The 14,891-nt window shown below is 50.1% G+C and overlaps 1 protein-coding gene across 1 annotated transcript in view; it reads left to right on the forward strand.

Moving 5' to 3' along the window:
• Window positions 1-14,891, forward strand: part of LOC147725245 (GTPase IMAP family member 8-like) — a 350,212-nt gene that overhangs the window by 159,225 nt on the left and 176,096 nt on the right. The window contains exons 7-10 of the mRNA XM_086967149.1: window positions 2,009-2,632; window positions 2,898-2,987; window positions 9,943-9,987; window positions 14,700-14,744. Coding sequence (XP_086823275.1) covers window positions 2,009-2,632; window positions 2,898-2,987; window positions 9,943-9,987; window positions 14,700-14,744 — 804 coding nt within the window. The remainder of the gene's footprint in view (window positions 1-2,008; window positions 2,633-2,897; window positions 2,988-9,942; window positions 9,988-14,699; window positions 14,745-14,891) is intronic.

Consider the following 14,891-nt stretch of genomic DNA (forward strand, 5'->3'; position numbering starts at 1 on the left):
AGTGGCAGTGATGAAGAAGAGTGTCCCAAACAGGCTGGACACGTAGAAACAACAAGTTCGCAAAACTTGCGACCCGACAGGTAAGTTCGCAAATTGCGAAATTGTAAAAACCCTCGCGAACTGGCAGAAACACAGGCGAACACAAAAAAAAAAAATCCGCAAATTCGCGGGAATTCGCGGATTTTGCGGATTGCGAATCCGCAAATCCGCAAAATTCGCGAACGCGAGATCCGCAAAATTCGCTCATGCTTAGTATACACTCCGCCAATATGAAGGTCTACCCACCGAAATTTAAATGTGGGTAGATCTTCAGTTTACAAACTACTGCTGGCCAAATTGATATATTGGTGGAGAGGGAGTTATCTGCAATCCAATATAGTGCCCTTTCCATCACATTTGGGTGTGGGCAGAACTTAAGGTTAATCACAGCAGAGACACATTTGTCTGATTCACCCCCTCTGATGGCCCCAAGGAGCAAGTGCTGCATAAGAAACGCCTCCATGTCCGCCCACTGGACATGTAGGCATTTTTTAGTGATCCTTACCGCCAGGTTAAATCTGGTGGTAAAGAACAGTAAAATCATTGTACTGCTCCCCCGCCACGGAAGAAGATTTCCATTGCAAGCGGATCATTATAATTCATATTGGTTATGTCTACTGTATCCCTCTTCCACATCCATGTTTATTAGGGCTATGCACTACTGTTTTTATTTGCTCAATTTAGGAAAACTCAGTGCTCTTGCTGTTGTGATGCATCCTTTCTGCCTACAGATAAGTTTAAATTGGACGCCATTTATCTATATTACCCTTTGTAAAAGGTTACAGGCCGAAGCAATGTATGTCTTTAATGACATTAACATGTTCTAGTAGGCTACATGTATGTATGTATTACATGCTTTCTCTTTCGTACTCTCTAAAAAAAAAAATGATAATTAGAATTAAAAATAGAAATACTATTGACTGCAGCAAATAGTAAAATGCAACACTGAGACAGCCGCTCCTGGCAATGATTTCATTAATGACCACCAGGATATAAAGCAGGCCCTAAGTCCCAAGGTAAAACTTCTGACTGGCCCAAACCATCCTTGGAGTATCCGACCAAGACTTCAGTGCTATCAGTCTGGAATCACGCCTCGGTTGTATGTCACCGCATTCATTGACTTCCATTGATGCTTTCACATCTTCCCCAAAATCGTTACAAAGCAGCTCTTATTCCCTTTCTTGGATTTTTGTCATTATGGTGTAATTTATTTATTAAAATGGACTTCAGGGAACAACCACCTCAAAATGTAATCCAATTTCTTACAGGTGACCACTGTAAGTTAGCGCTTTTTTTCAAAGCATGCCATGTGTGATATTTTAATGATATAACTCACCAACAGCATGCATCCAAAAATCAGATGTTCACATCAGAAAATCCAAGGTGGTATGGTTTAAAGCAGGTTAGAATATCCATCCATCCATCCATCCATCCATCCATCCATCCATCCATCCATCCATCCATCCATCCATCCATCCATCCATCCAACCATCTATCCATCCATATGTTCATCTACCCACCCTCTGACCCATCCATCCATCCATCCATCTATCCATCCATCCACCTACCCATCCATCCACCCATCCATCCATCTACACACCCACCATCCCATCCATCCAATCATTTATCCAATCATCCATCCATCCACCCATCCATTTATCCACACATCCATCCATCCACCATCCATCCATCCATCCATCCATCCAATCATCCATCTAACCATCCTATTGAGTGCCCTATCACAGGGGCTCTTTTGCATTATTGCAGTCCTGTGTCCTTACAGTTAAAGGGTGTCTTCTCATGTGAAACTGACAACATTCCAGGATTATTCACAATGTGATCACAACTTTCACATAGCACATGTCCTCTCACTATCATAGTTTAGACAGTTTTCTATATTTTTATATACATATAATGAGCGCTTCTCTTTAGCCAGTTTTCTGAATGCCTGTTTTTTTTTTCTTTGTAGACCCTGCGGATTGTGATAATGAAACTATGAATGATGAGCTGAGAATATTCCTTGTTGGTAAAACTGGAGCTGGGAAGAGCACGACCGGAAACACCATCCTGGGCAGAGAAGAGTTTGTGTCCAAATGCTTACCCGTGTCAGTGACCACAGAAGGCCAGAAGGGGTGTTGTGCATACAACCGGACACACGTCATTGTGGTGGACACACCAGGGATTTTTGATACCAAAGTCTCTAATGAGAAAATGAAAACAAGTATTGCTGAGGCAGCTGATATGTGCCCCCCGGGGCCCCATGCCATCGTCTTTGTGGTGAAGGTGGGGTTGTTCACTGCAGAAGAAGCTGAGGCTGTTGAAACACTCCAAGGGCTGTTTGGGAGAGAAGCAGCAAAGTACATGATGGTGGTGTTCACAAGAAAAGGGGACCTGAGAAATGTGCCAATAGAAACATATGTAGCAGAAGGTGATGGCAAACTTAAAGAGTTCATTGGATATTGTAGAGAGCGTTACTGTGCTGTCGAGAACAAAGCGACTGGAGGAGACCTGAGGAAAGAGCGCAGAGAACTGGTGGCAGCACTAGAGCGCTTGAAAGCAGAGAATGGAGGAAGCTTTTACAGGCACCAGGAAGGTAAGGAGACAACAGCAACTCTATGCAACTCCTGCAAACAAACTCAGGATTCCTTCCTAGAAAAAGCATGGGTGCATGTACTTATTTATTTATTGAATGTTGTACAAACTAGTTATATGATAAAAAGTTGTCTTTGTGTGAGCTTGGGATGGACAGAGAAAGCCTTGATGAACGTGGGTTGACTCATGATTTCAATCACTGGAATTAAGGATTCCTTCCAGCGTACCTGCTGCTCAAATTTGTTAATTTTCTCTTTCTCTTACAGAAAATGAGGAGTTCGGGATTGCAGACAAGATGCAGGTGAAGCGGAGCGAAGAACAGCAGCCGACGTTGGGATTGCGTCTTCAGGTGCCAGGTGAGTGTGGCATTCTAACGAGTCTAAGCACCCGGTTTCAATCAATCAATCAAGTAATTTGTAAGGCGCACTAAATACCCGTAAGGGTTTCAAGGCGCTGGGGGGGAGGTGCTGCTGCTACTGGTCGAAGAGCCAGGTCTTGAATTGTCTCCTGAAGGACAGCAGGTCTTGGGTTTGTCGTAGGTAGAGGGGGAGGGTGTTCCAGGTCCTGGCGGCGCGGTGGGAGAAGGACCTGTCTCCGGAGGTTGTTCTACGGATGTGCGGGATCGTGGCAGAGCGGAGTTTTCTGTTGGGTACGGAGAGTCGGTTGTTGAGATAGACTGGTCCGGTCTTGTGGAGTGCCTTGTGTGCGTGGATCAGGAACTTGAAAAAGAATCTCCTTTCGAGGGGGAGCCAGTGTAGGTTCCTCAGATTGGGGGTGATGTGGTCGCGGCGCGGGACGTCGAGGCGTTCTGAATTCTCTGTAGTCTGTTGATGAGCTTGGACGAGGCTCCGGCATAGAGGGCGTTTCCGTAGTCGAGTCTGCTGCAGACTAGCGCCTGGGTGACAGCGTTGACTTGTTTGGTCATGGTGAGTTTTGAGTCGAGGATGATTCCCAGGTTGCGTGCGTGGTTGGTGGGGGCCGGGGCGGTCCCCAGTGCTGTGGGCCACCATGAGTCATCCCATGCTGAAGGAGTGGACCAGAGGATGAGGCTCTCCGTCTTGTCTGTGTTCAGCTTGAGTTGTCTTTCCTTCATACAGTCGGCGATTGCCTACATCCTCAGCTGCGTGTCGTTGGCGTAGGAGATTTTGTTGAGGTCCAGTCGGGCGATGCGTGCTAGTGGTGCCATGTATATGTTGAACAGCGTCGGGCTGAGGGAGGATTCTTGAGGGACGCCGCAGATGATCTCTGAGGCCTTGGACTGGAACAGGGGGAGGCTCACTCTCTGAGTTCTGCCAGAGAGGAAGGAGGTGGTGCAGTCCAAAGCTTTCTCCCGGATCCCTGTGTCTTGGAGTCTCGTGCTTAGTGTGTGGGACACCCCCGCGCCGCACGGCCACCAGCTGCTGCGTGTGCCCCTTGCCTGCCCTCTGCCTCGCTGCTGCCTCGTTTTGCCGATTGCCGGCGGGCGCCGCTGCGGTTGTTTTTGCCCTTGTTTTGTCTAACATTTGTGCCTGTTTTATATAACTTTGGTTTTTTCCTTGTTTTCCTTGTTTTGTTGAGAATTTGTGCCCGTTCTGTTTAATTTTTATTTCCCCCGTGTTGTGGTTTCCTTCCTTGTTGTCCGCCTACCTCCCCGCTCCCGCCTCCCAGCTGCTCCGCCCACCCGCGCACTTCGCCTTAAATGGCGACCGTGCAAACGCGCAGCGGTCACGCGCAGCGGGCGCGCCGATTGTGCGCCGAAGGCGCGCCAAAGGTAAGCCCGTCTACGCCCGTCCGCGCCTGGACCGCGCCCAGTGCCAGGACCCCTGGCCCACGAAGACCCCGACCGACCCGCCTGACGTACTCCGCCGCCACCCTCACCGCTCTCAACACCGGCCGACTCCCAGAATGCCATCAAGCCTCTCCACGACGTACCCACGGACCCTTCAGCTGCCACGCCTGCAAGTTCACCTGCATCCGGACCTGCCTCGCACCAGCACCCACCAAGCCGAACACCAGCAGCACCCACCTCAAGTGCATCCTGCTCAACACCCGCTCCGTCCACAGACATGCCATCGAACTCTGGAACCTCCTCGACACCACAGCTCCAGACGTTGCCTTCCTCACGGAGACCTGGATGAACGCCTCTTCAGCTCCCGACATCGCCATCGCCATCCCAGAGGGCTACAAGATCGTCCGGAGGGACCGAAACGCCAACCAGATGGGAGGAGGCATCGCCATCATCCACAGGAGCACCATCCGTCTCACGACCAGCACCGACAACTCCCTGACCACCGCCGAACACCTGCATTTCCAGATCCACACCAACCCGAACACCACCCTCAGAGGCACCCTGATCTACCGAACCCCTGGACCACGCACACAATTCAGCGAGGACATCGCCGACTTCGTCAGCCCACATGCCCTCCCCTCCGCTGACTACATCCTCCTGGGAGACCTCAACTTCCATCTGGAGAACAACAACGACCGCAACACCAGCACCCTGCTCGACAACCTCGCCAACCTGGGACTCAAGCAACTGGTGTCCACCCCCACCCACCTCGCCGGACACACACTCGACGCTGTCTTCTCATCCAGCAAGGACATCGACTTCAGCCACGCCACAGAGCTTCAATGGACGGACCACAGCTGCGTCCACTTCACCTTCAAGAAAACAACGACCCACCACCACCAGCAACAGGCCGCCAGCAGAAGCTGGAACAAGATCACAGCAGACCAGCTCGCCACCTCCCTGAGCCAGCACCCTCCTGCCAGCTCAGCGAACCCCAGCCAGGCCGCCGACAACCTCACGAAGTGGATCAGCAACTGCGCGGACGAACTCGCCCCACTGAGGACCCCGCCCAGCAGACCCGGCAGCAAGAAAGCCCCATGGTTCACCGACAAACTCAAGAGCTCCAAGAAGAACTGCCGAGCCCTCGAGAAAGTCTGGAGAAGGGAACCGACACCGGACAACAGGACCTCCTTCAAACTTGCCACCCGTAAACACCACCAGCTGATCCGCGCCGCCAAGAAAACAGCATTCAAGGACCGGTTGGACAACAACGCACACAACTGCAAGGAACTCTTCAACATCGTCAAAGAGCTTTCCAACCCCAGCGCAGGAAACAACGACATCACCCCATCGCAAGACCTCTGCAACTCCCTGGCTTCATACTTCCACAACAAGATCGCGGACATACACAACAGCTTCAACAACCAACCAACGCACACCATGACCGAACAACCACCCCCCACCACCACCCTCCACGCCTGGACCCCGATCAGCACCGAAGACACCATCCGCACGATGAACTCCATCCACTCCGGATCACCGACCGACCCCTGCCCTCACCACGTCTTCAACAAGGCCGACGCTGTCATCGCACCCCACCTGCGAGACATCATCAACACATCCTTCGACACCACCATCTTCCCCGAGAGCTGGAAACACGCCGAACTCAGCGCTCTACTCAAGAAACCAACAGCGGACCCCACCGACCTCAAGAATTACCGCCCCATCTCGCTCCTCCCGTTTCCAGCCAAAGTCATTGAGAAGACCGTCAACAAGCAGATGGCCGCTTTCCTCGAGACGAACGGATCCCTCGACCCCTCACAGTCCGGCTTCCGAGCCAACCACAGCACCGAGACCGCCCTCATCGCCGCCACCGATGACATCCGAGCCCTGATGGACAACGGAGAAACAGCGGCCCTCATCCTCCTAGACCTCTCCGCGGCATTCGACACGGTCTGCCACCGCACCCTAGTACGGCGCCTCAGCAACGTCGGAATCCAGGACAAGGCGCTGGAATGGATCATCTCCTTCCTCGACGGGAGAACACAGAGAGTCCGCCTACCACCGTACAAGTCAGAGGCCACCGAAGTCATCTGCGGCGTCCCCCAAGGATCATCTCTGAGCCCCACCCTCTTCAACGTCTACATGAGCCCCCTCGCGGCCATCGTACGCAAACACAACCTCAGCATAATCTCCTACGCCGACGACACCCAGCTGATCCTCTCCCTGACCAACGACCCCGGCGCCGCCAGAGCCAACCTGCACGAAGGGATGAAAGAGGTAGCCGAGTGGATGACGACCAGCCGCCTGAAACTGAACTCGGACAAGACGAGGTCCTCATCCTGGGCTCCTCTCCCTCCGCCTGGGACGACTCCTGGTGGCCTCCCGCCCTGGGCACCGCACCCAAACCAACAGACCATGCACGCAACCTGGGCTTCATCCTGGACTCCTCCCTCTCCATGACCAGGCAAGTCAACAACGTCTCCTCGGCATGCTTCAACATCCTACGCATGCTACGGAAGATCTTCTGGTGGATCCCCACCGACACCAGGAAGACCGTCACCCAGGCCCTCGTCACCAGCCGACTGGACTACGGCAACGCCCTCTACGCCGGTACCACCGCCAAGCTCCAGAAGAGACTCCAGCGGATCCAGAACGCCTCAGCCAGACTCATCCTCGACATCCCACGAACCAGCCACATCTCCGGACATCTGAGAGACCTTCACTGGCTCCCCGTCAACAAAAGAATCACCTTCCGCCTCCTCACCCACGCACACAAAGCCCTACACGACCAAGGCCCGAGCTACCTCAACAGCCGAGTCAACTTCTACGCTCCCAAACGCCACCTCCGATCAGCCAACCACGCCCTCGCCGCCGTCCCCCGCATCCGAAGTGCGACTACAGGAGGAAGGTCCTTCTCCTACCTGGCCGCCAAGACCTGGAACTCCCTCCCGACCGACCTGCGCCTGACCCAAGACCACCTCTCCTTCAGGAAGAAGCTGAAGACCTGGCTGTTCGAGCAGTAGCGGCTCCCCCCCCCCCCAGCGCCTTGAGACCCTACGGGTATGTAGCGCGCTTTATAAGTGTCACTGATTGATTGATTGATTGGTGGCAGACGGTGTCGAAGGCGGCGGAGAGATCCAGGAGGATGAGGGCCGCCGCCTTGCCTTTGTCTAGAAGGATCCTGATGTCGTCTGCGGCGGCAATAAGGGTGAGCTCGGTGCTGTGGTTGCTGCGGAATCCTGACTGGGAGAGGTCCAGGATGTGTCTTGTCTTCAAGGTGACTAGGAGCTGGGTGTTAACTACCTTCTCGATGACCTTTGTTGGGAACGGAAGCAGGGAAATGGGCCGGATGTTCTTGAGGTTGCTCGGATCCGCCTTGGGTTTCTTCAGTAGGGTGTTGATCTCTGTGTGCTTCCAGTTCTCAGGGAAGGTGGCGGTCTCGAAGGAGAGGTTGAAGATGTGGTGCGGGAGAGGGTCTGACGGGGATCCAGAGTGGATTGTGCCCATGGTCTTGAGGGTGTCCTTGATGCTCACGTTGGCCCAGGTTGTCAGGGTGTCGTGGGCAGTGGGGTGTGTTGGGTCCGGTGAGGCGAGGTCTGCAGTGGACGTCCGGGGTTTGAAACTGTCATGGATTTTCTGGTGAAAGAAGGTGGCGAGGGAGTCGCACAGGGCTTGCGATGGTGGGATGTCGTTGGCACGATTGTGAAGAGCTCCTTGCTGTCGTGTATGTTGTTGTCAAGGCTGTCTGTGAAGGAGGTCCTTTTGGCAGTCCTGATGAGGTGGTGGTGGTTGCGGATGGCGTCTTTGTGGGCAGGGCAGCTGTCTGGTGTCTTATGTTCTCCAATTTCCAGCAGGTGCGTTTAGAGTCGAGGAGTTCTGGGGTGAACCAGCTGACTCTTTTTCTGGTATCTCTGTTGGTGGGGTTTTTCAGCAGGCTACAGTGTTAGCACAGTCGTTCATCCAGCTTTCGAGGGCGAGTGCTCCCTTATCGGGGTTGGTGGGGTTAGTCGGAGGATTGAGTGCGAGGCTAGACTGTAGTTGTTCTTCAGTGACTTTGCCCCAGCAGCGGCGGAGGTCTGTAGGGTTCTGTGGTGTGTGGGGGGTTTTCGGAAGGAGAAGTGGATGCAGTGGTCAGTCCAGGTGAGTTCAGTGGCGTGGCTGAAGGTGACGTGGGGGCTTGAGGAGAAGATGGCATCTAGCGTGTGGCCGGCGATGTGGGTCGGCGTCGTAACGAGCTGTTTCAGTCCGAGGTTGGCGAGATTGTGGATCAGGGTGGAGGAGTTGTTGTCGTTGTTCTCCAGGTGATAGTTCAGGTCTCCGAGGAGGATGTAGTCGATGGAGATCAGCACGTGCGTGCTGATGAAGTCGGCAATGGAGTCGCAGAATTGAGGCTGGGGTCCTGGCGGTCTGTATACGAGGGTGCCTCTTAGGGGGGTCTTGGGGTCCGTGTTGATCTGGAAGTGCATGTGTTCAGCGGGGCTCATGGTGTCGTTGGTGTTTGTTGAGATCCTGATGGTGTTTTTGTGGACGATGGCGATTCCTCCTCCGGCCCTGTTGGTGCGGTCTCTGCGGGTGATCTTGTACCCGTCTGGGATGGCTATGGCGATGTCTGGTTTGGGTTAGGATGGGGTTTAAATAAGTACAGGTAGACATGTAGCAAGAGACTGTTACCAGCATGTGTTCAACCACATAGTGCTGACTCAGCACATGCTGGTCTTATACGAATGATTGTATGTGCCTTTGTGAAGAGTTCCTACATTTAGCATGAAAATCTGTGCTCACATGCCTCACCTACTTACTTGGCATGAGTTCATTATTACCAGAGAGTTCATAAAACTGTTAGTTGCTCTGAAGTACCTTCCACTGCCTTCAGGTAACAATGAGACATAAATGACTGGGAAGCATAAGGTGAAATGTAAAACATGAACCAACCACTGCTATCTGGTCAAACTTGACTCAGAGAAAGTCAAAGTTTTAGGCTGACCTCGATGAAGCGTGGGTCAGATACACTTGATGGTTTTGGCAGGTGTCAGGTAGAATCTTACTTGAAGTTTCCCAGGTACTTCACAGGGGCAGAATGTTGCTAGTTCTCAATGCCTCTCCGAGTTTCCCCAATGCTCCAGAAGTAACTTTCTAGGGAGTGTGAAGGGATTCTCCGTGCGAAAGGGGTAAGGGACAGAGAAAAGACAGCATTGTCTTCAAGTTCTGGTGTTGTCTATCAGCAGCTACTCTATCTTGCTTCTTGCACTATTTTTGTTGCTAGACACTGCAAAATAAATGACACAAATACTAAGTTCTTCTCTAAGGTCTACTACTTCTATTATTTTCTAAATCTAATTACAACATACCCTTTTGAGGACTAGGCTATTGCCTCTCTTCAATTAATGGTAGTCTTAAGTAAGGACTCCAAAAAAGATGTAACTTCCTGTAGGAATACAATATGATTTTATAACTAAGATGCTGTTTATTAACTAGGTATTTCTTAAACTACTCTGTTTGGTAGAGCTATTAACCTTTTTTTTATTATTTTTGTTTTGCAGGTGATAATAAACGAAGCCTTCCACTCTTTAGGAACAACAACCCTGGTAAGAATTTTCTCTAGGTCTACATATTGAGCGTAATATTCAAAATCTAGTGCCTTTTGGTGAGAATCACTGTTTGTAATAACTGTGCAATAGTGAGGCTGATGTAAGATACAGGTTTCCATTAAATATATTTTGAGAACTATGTCAGTATTTTTCTTAGAAGGTTTTGCTTCAAGGCTAGATTTGCGTGACTGGAAACAGGGTTGACAAAATCTTCAAATAGGAACAAAGCCGGAATTGAACAGGTCGTATATCTTCAGGCTCTAATGGTATGGGAACACATGGAGAGAAATATTGCCTTGCAGCTGGAAATGATTTAGTCCAAAGCTCTGTTTTTAATATAAAATCTGGGCCTTCAGTGGTCATATCACTAAAAATACAAGATTTGAAAAAATATTATTGTCTACGGGTGCTCGTGGAAGCCAATTTCTATGGGCAGTAATCCAGAGAATGTTAAAGTGATTCTGGTATTTTACAGAGCTCTGCTGATCGTTTTCTATGAAGAAATGGAAATAGAAGCAGTTACCGGAATTAAAAAAAAGAAAGTCCCTCAGCAGAAAGCAATTCTGGTATTTTACTCATCTCCGCTGGTCGTTTTCTATCAAGACAGTAAAATAACACCAGTTGAACAGGAAAAAAGTCCATGAGCAAAAGCAGACAAGTCCTAGGGCTGAGCTCCAGAGCCCACAAAGTAAATACACATATAAGTATATACTAAAATATATCCTAGAGGTCTTGAATGCTCGACCCAAAAAACAGGTTGTCCTCCTAGATAACAGCTAGAATTTCAACACAGCGGTTATTCTTCTAAGTCTTAGTAGACTGAGAACATTTTGTTAGTGTACAGTGTGCCACCGTACTTGTGGGAGAGTTATTGCTACTCCAAGAATATGGATGTCACAGCAACTTGTTACAGCGTCTGCTTCGTTCACTTCTACAGTGACAAAGAGAATCTGGGGATGAGGCTGTCATGGGCGAATCACTAAGTAGTATTGTGTGTTGTGATGACAGTGCTGTTATTTGGGGTACTGTGCTCTGGGGCATGGCCATGGCCTTTTCCAAGAACCTGGTATCAATAACACTAAGTCCATGTCGATGGCAGTAAGATCCTACCATGTCGTACGTGAGAATGGCAGGGCCTATCAAGTCCATCTTTTTTTTAAACACCCATATTCTTCCCTTCGGTCTGGGTTACCAGCCTCCTCCCTGGCTGTTGTTTATCATAGCCCATATCTCCTCCTCAAACCACGGTTCATTACTCTGTGCTGTTCAAACTCTGTGCAGCATTTGTAGATGCTTGAGTACCTATAAAGCAGGGGAGGGTTTGAAAACAGCTTTTATCCTGCCACAAGCTCACCAATTTTGAGACTTTAAACATAAATATAAACTCCAGTAGACGTTAGGGTTGTAATTGCTTAAAATCAGCTTGAGCATTGCACTGGTACCCTCCAGTGCTATCAGTTGCAGAGCAGTCCTTGCACTCACTTCTGAATGAGGTGAGTACTATCAGTTCTGGAGCAGTCCTTCTACTCACTTGTGAATGAGGCATGTACTGTCAGTTCTGGAGCAGTCCATGCACTCACTTCTGAATGAGGTGTGTACTATCAGTTCTGGAGCAGTCCTTGCACTCACTTCTGAATGAGGTGAGTACTATCAGTTCTGGAGCAGTCCTTCTACTCACTTGTGAATGAGTGTGTACTATCAGTTCCGGAGCAGCCCTTGCACTCACTTCTGAATGAGGTGAGTGCTATCAGTTCTGGAGCAGTCCTTGCACTGACTTCTGATTATTCCCTCCACAGATGCCTGTCGCAGAGGTGGACCGTGGTGGGGGGAGGAGTGAGGGATATGAATGAGGTGTGTACTATCAGTTCTCGAGCAGTCCTTGCACTGACTTATGAATGAGGTGTGCACTATCAGTCCTCTTGCAGTCCTTTCATTCCCATGTGAATGAGGCATGTACTATCAGTCCTCTTGCAGTCCTTTCACTCCCTTGTGAATGAGACGTGTACTATCAGTCCTCTTGCAGTCCTTTCACTCCCATGTGAATGAGGCATGTACTATCATGTACTACCAGTCCTCTTGCAGTCCTTTCACACCCTTGCGAATGAAGCGTGTACTATCAATTTTGGAGCAGTCCTTGCACTCACTTGTGAATGAGGTGTGTACTATCAGTTCTCGAGCAGTCCTTGCACTCACTTGTGTGTGGTGGCAGACGGTGTCGAAGGCGGCGGAGAGATCCAGGAGGATGAGGGCCGCCACCTTGCCTTTGTCTAGAAGGATCCTGATGTCGTCTGCGGCGGCAATAAGGGTGAGCTCGGTGCTATGGTTGCTGCGGAATCCTGATTGGGAGAGGTCCAGGATGTTGGTGTCTTCAAGGTGACTAGGAGCTGGGTGTTAACTACCTTCTCAATGACCTTTGTTGGGAACGGAAGCAGGGAAATGGGCCGGATGTTCTTGAGGTTGCTCGGATCCGCCTTGGGTTTCTTCAGTAGGGCCTTGATCTCTGCATGCTTCCAGTTCTCAGGGAAGGTGGCGGTCTCGAAGGAGAGGTTGAAGGTGTGGTGCGGGAGAGGGTCGGACGGGGATCCGGAGTGGATTGTGCCCATGGTCTTGATGGTGTCCTTGATGCTCACGTTGGCCCAGGTTGTCAGGGTGTCATGGGCGGTTGGGTGCGTTGAGTCCGGTGCAGCAAGGTCTGCAGTGGTCGTCCGGGGTTTGAAATTGTCATGGATTTTCCGGTGAAAGAAGGTGGCGAGGGAGTCGCACAGGGCTTGCGATGGTGGGATGTCGTTGGCACGATTGTGAAGAGCTCCTTGCTGTTGTGTACGTTGTTGTCAAGGCGGTCTGTGAAGGAGGTCCTTTTGGCAGTCCTAATGAGGTGGTGGTGGTTGCGGATGGCGTCTTTGTGGGCAGCGAGGCTGTCTGGTGTCTTATGTTCTCCAATTTCCGGCAGGTGCGTTTAGAGTCGAGGAGTTCTGGGGTGAACCAGCTGACTCTTTTGCTGGTATCTCTGTTGGTGGGTTTTTTCAGCGGGCTACAGTGTTAGCGCAGTCGTTCATCCAGCTTTCGAGGGCGAGTGCTGCCTTATCGGGGTTGGTGGGGTTAGTCGGAGGATTGAGTGTGAGGCTAGACTGTAGTTGTTCTTCAGTGACTTTGCCCCAGCAGCGGCAGGGGTCTGTAGGGTTCTGTGGTGTGTGGGGGGTTTTCGGAAGGAGAAGTGGATGCAGTGGTCAGTACAGGTGAGTTCGGAGGCATGGCTGCAGGTGACGTGGGGGCTTGAGGAGAAGATGGCATCTAGCTTGGGGACAACGATGTGGGTCGGCGTCGTGACGAGCTGTTTCAGTCCGAGGTTGGCGAGGTTGTTGATCAGGGTGGAGGAGTTGTTGTCGTTGTTGTTCTCCAGGTGATAGTCCAGGTCCCTGAGGAGGATGTAGTCGATGGAGGTCAGCACGTGCCTGCTGATGAAGTCGGCAATGGAGTCGCAGAATTGAGGCCGGGGTCCTGGTGGTCTGTAGACGAGGGTGCCTCTTAGGGTGGTCTTGGGGTCCGTGTGGATCTGGAAGTGCATGTGTTCAGCGGGGCTCATGGTGTCGTTGGTGTTTGTTGAGATCCTGATGGTGTTTTTGTGGACGATGGCGATTCCTCCTCCGGCCCTGTTGGTGCGGTCTCTGCGGGTGATCTTGTACTCGTCTGGGATGGCTATGGCGATGTCTGGTTTGGGTTAGGATGGGGTTTAAATAAGTACAGGTAGACATGCAGCAAGAGACTGTTACCATCATGTGTTCATCCACATAGTGCTGACTCAGCACATGCTGGTCTTATATGAATGATTGTATGTGCCTTTGTGAAGAGTTCCTACATTGAGCATGAAAATTTGTGCTCACATGCCTCACCTACTTACTTGGCATGAGTTCATTATTACCAGAGAGTTCATAAAACTGTTAGTTGCTCTGAAGTACCTTCCACTGCCTTCAGGTAACAATGAGACATAAATGACTGGGAAGCATAGGGTGAAATGTAAAACATCTTAGCGCTACGAGGCCTCCGGGTTGTTTGCGCTCTACAAAACCCGATTAATAATAATAATAAAACATGAACCAACCACTGCTATCTGGTCAAACTTGACTCAGAGAAAGTCAAAGTTTTAGGCTGACCTCGATGAAGCGTGGGTCAGATACACTTGATGGTTTTGGCAGGTGTCAGGTAGAATCTTACTTGAAGTTTCCCAGGTACTTCACAGGGGCAGAATGTTGCTAGTTCTCAATGCCTCTCCGAGTTTCCCCAATGCTCCAGAAGTAACTTTCTAGGGAGTGTGAAGGGATTCTCGGTGCGAAAGGGGTAAGGGACAGAGAAAAGACAGCATTGTCTTCAAGTTCTGGTGTTGTCTATCAGCAGCTACTCTATCTTGCTTCTTGCACTATTTTTGTTGCTAGACACTGCAAAATAAATGACACAAATACTAAGTTCTTCTCTAAGGTTTACTACTTCTATTATTTTCTAAATCTAATTACAACATACCCTTTTGAGGACTAGGCTATTGCCTCTCTTCAATTAATGATAGTCTTAAGTAAGGACTCCAAAAAAGATGTAACTTCCTGTAGGAATACAATATGATTTTATAACTAAGATGCTGTTTATTAACTAGGTATTTCTTAAACTACTCTGTTTGGTAGAGCTATTAACCTTTTTTTATTATTATTATTGTTTTGCAGGTGATAATAATCGAAGCCTTCCACTCTTCAGGAACAACAACCCTGGTAAGAATTTTCTCTAGGTCTACATATTGAGCGTAATATTCAAAATCTAGTGCCTTTTGGTGAGAATTACTGTTTGTAATAACTGTGCAATAGTGAGGCTGATGTAAGATACAGGTTTCCATTAAATATATTTTGAGAACTATGTCA

This window comes from Lissotriton vulgaris, chromosome 4_1 (genome assembly GCF_964263255.1).
Source record: "Lissotriton vulgaris chromosome 4_1, aLisVul1.2, whole genome shotgun sequence".
In the NCBI taxonomy this organism is placed as follows: domain Eukaryota; kingdom Metazoa; phylum Chordata; class Amphibia; order Caudata; family Salamandridae; genus Lissotriton; species Lissotriton vulgaris.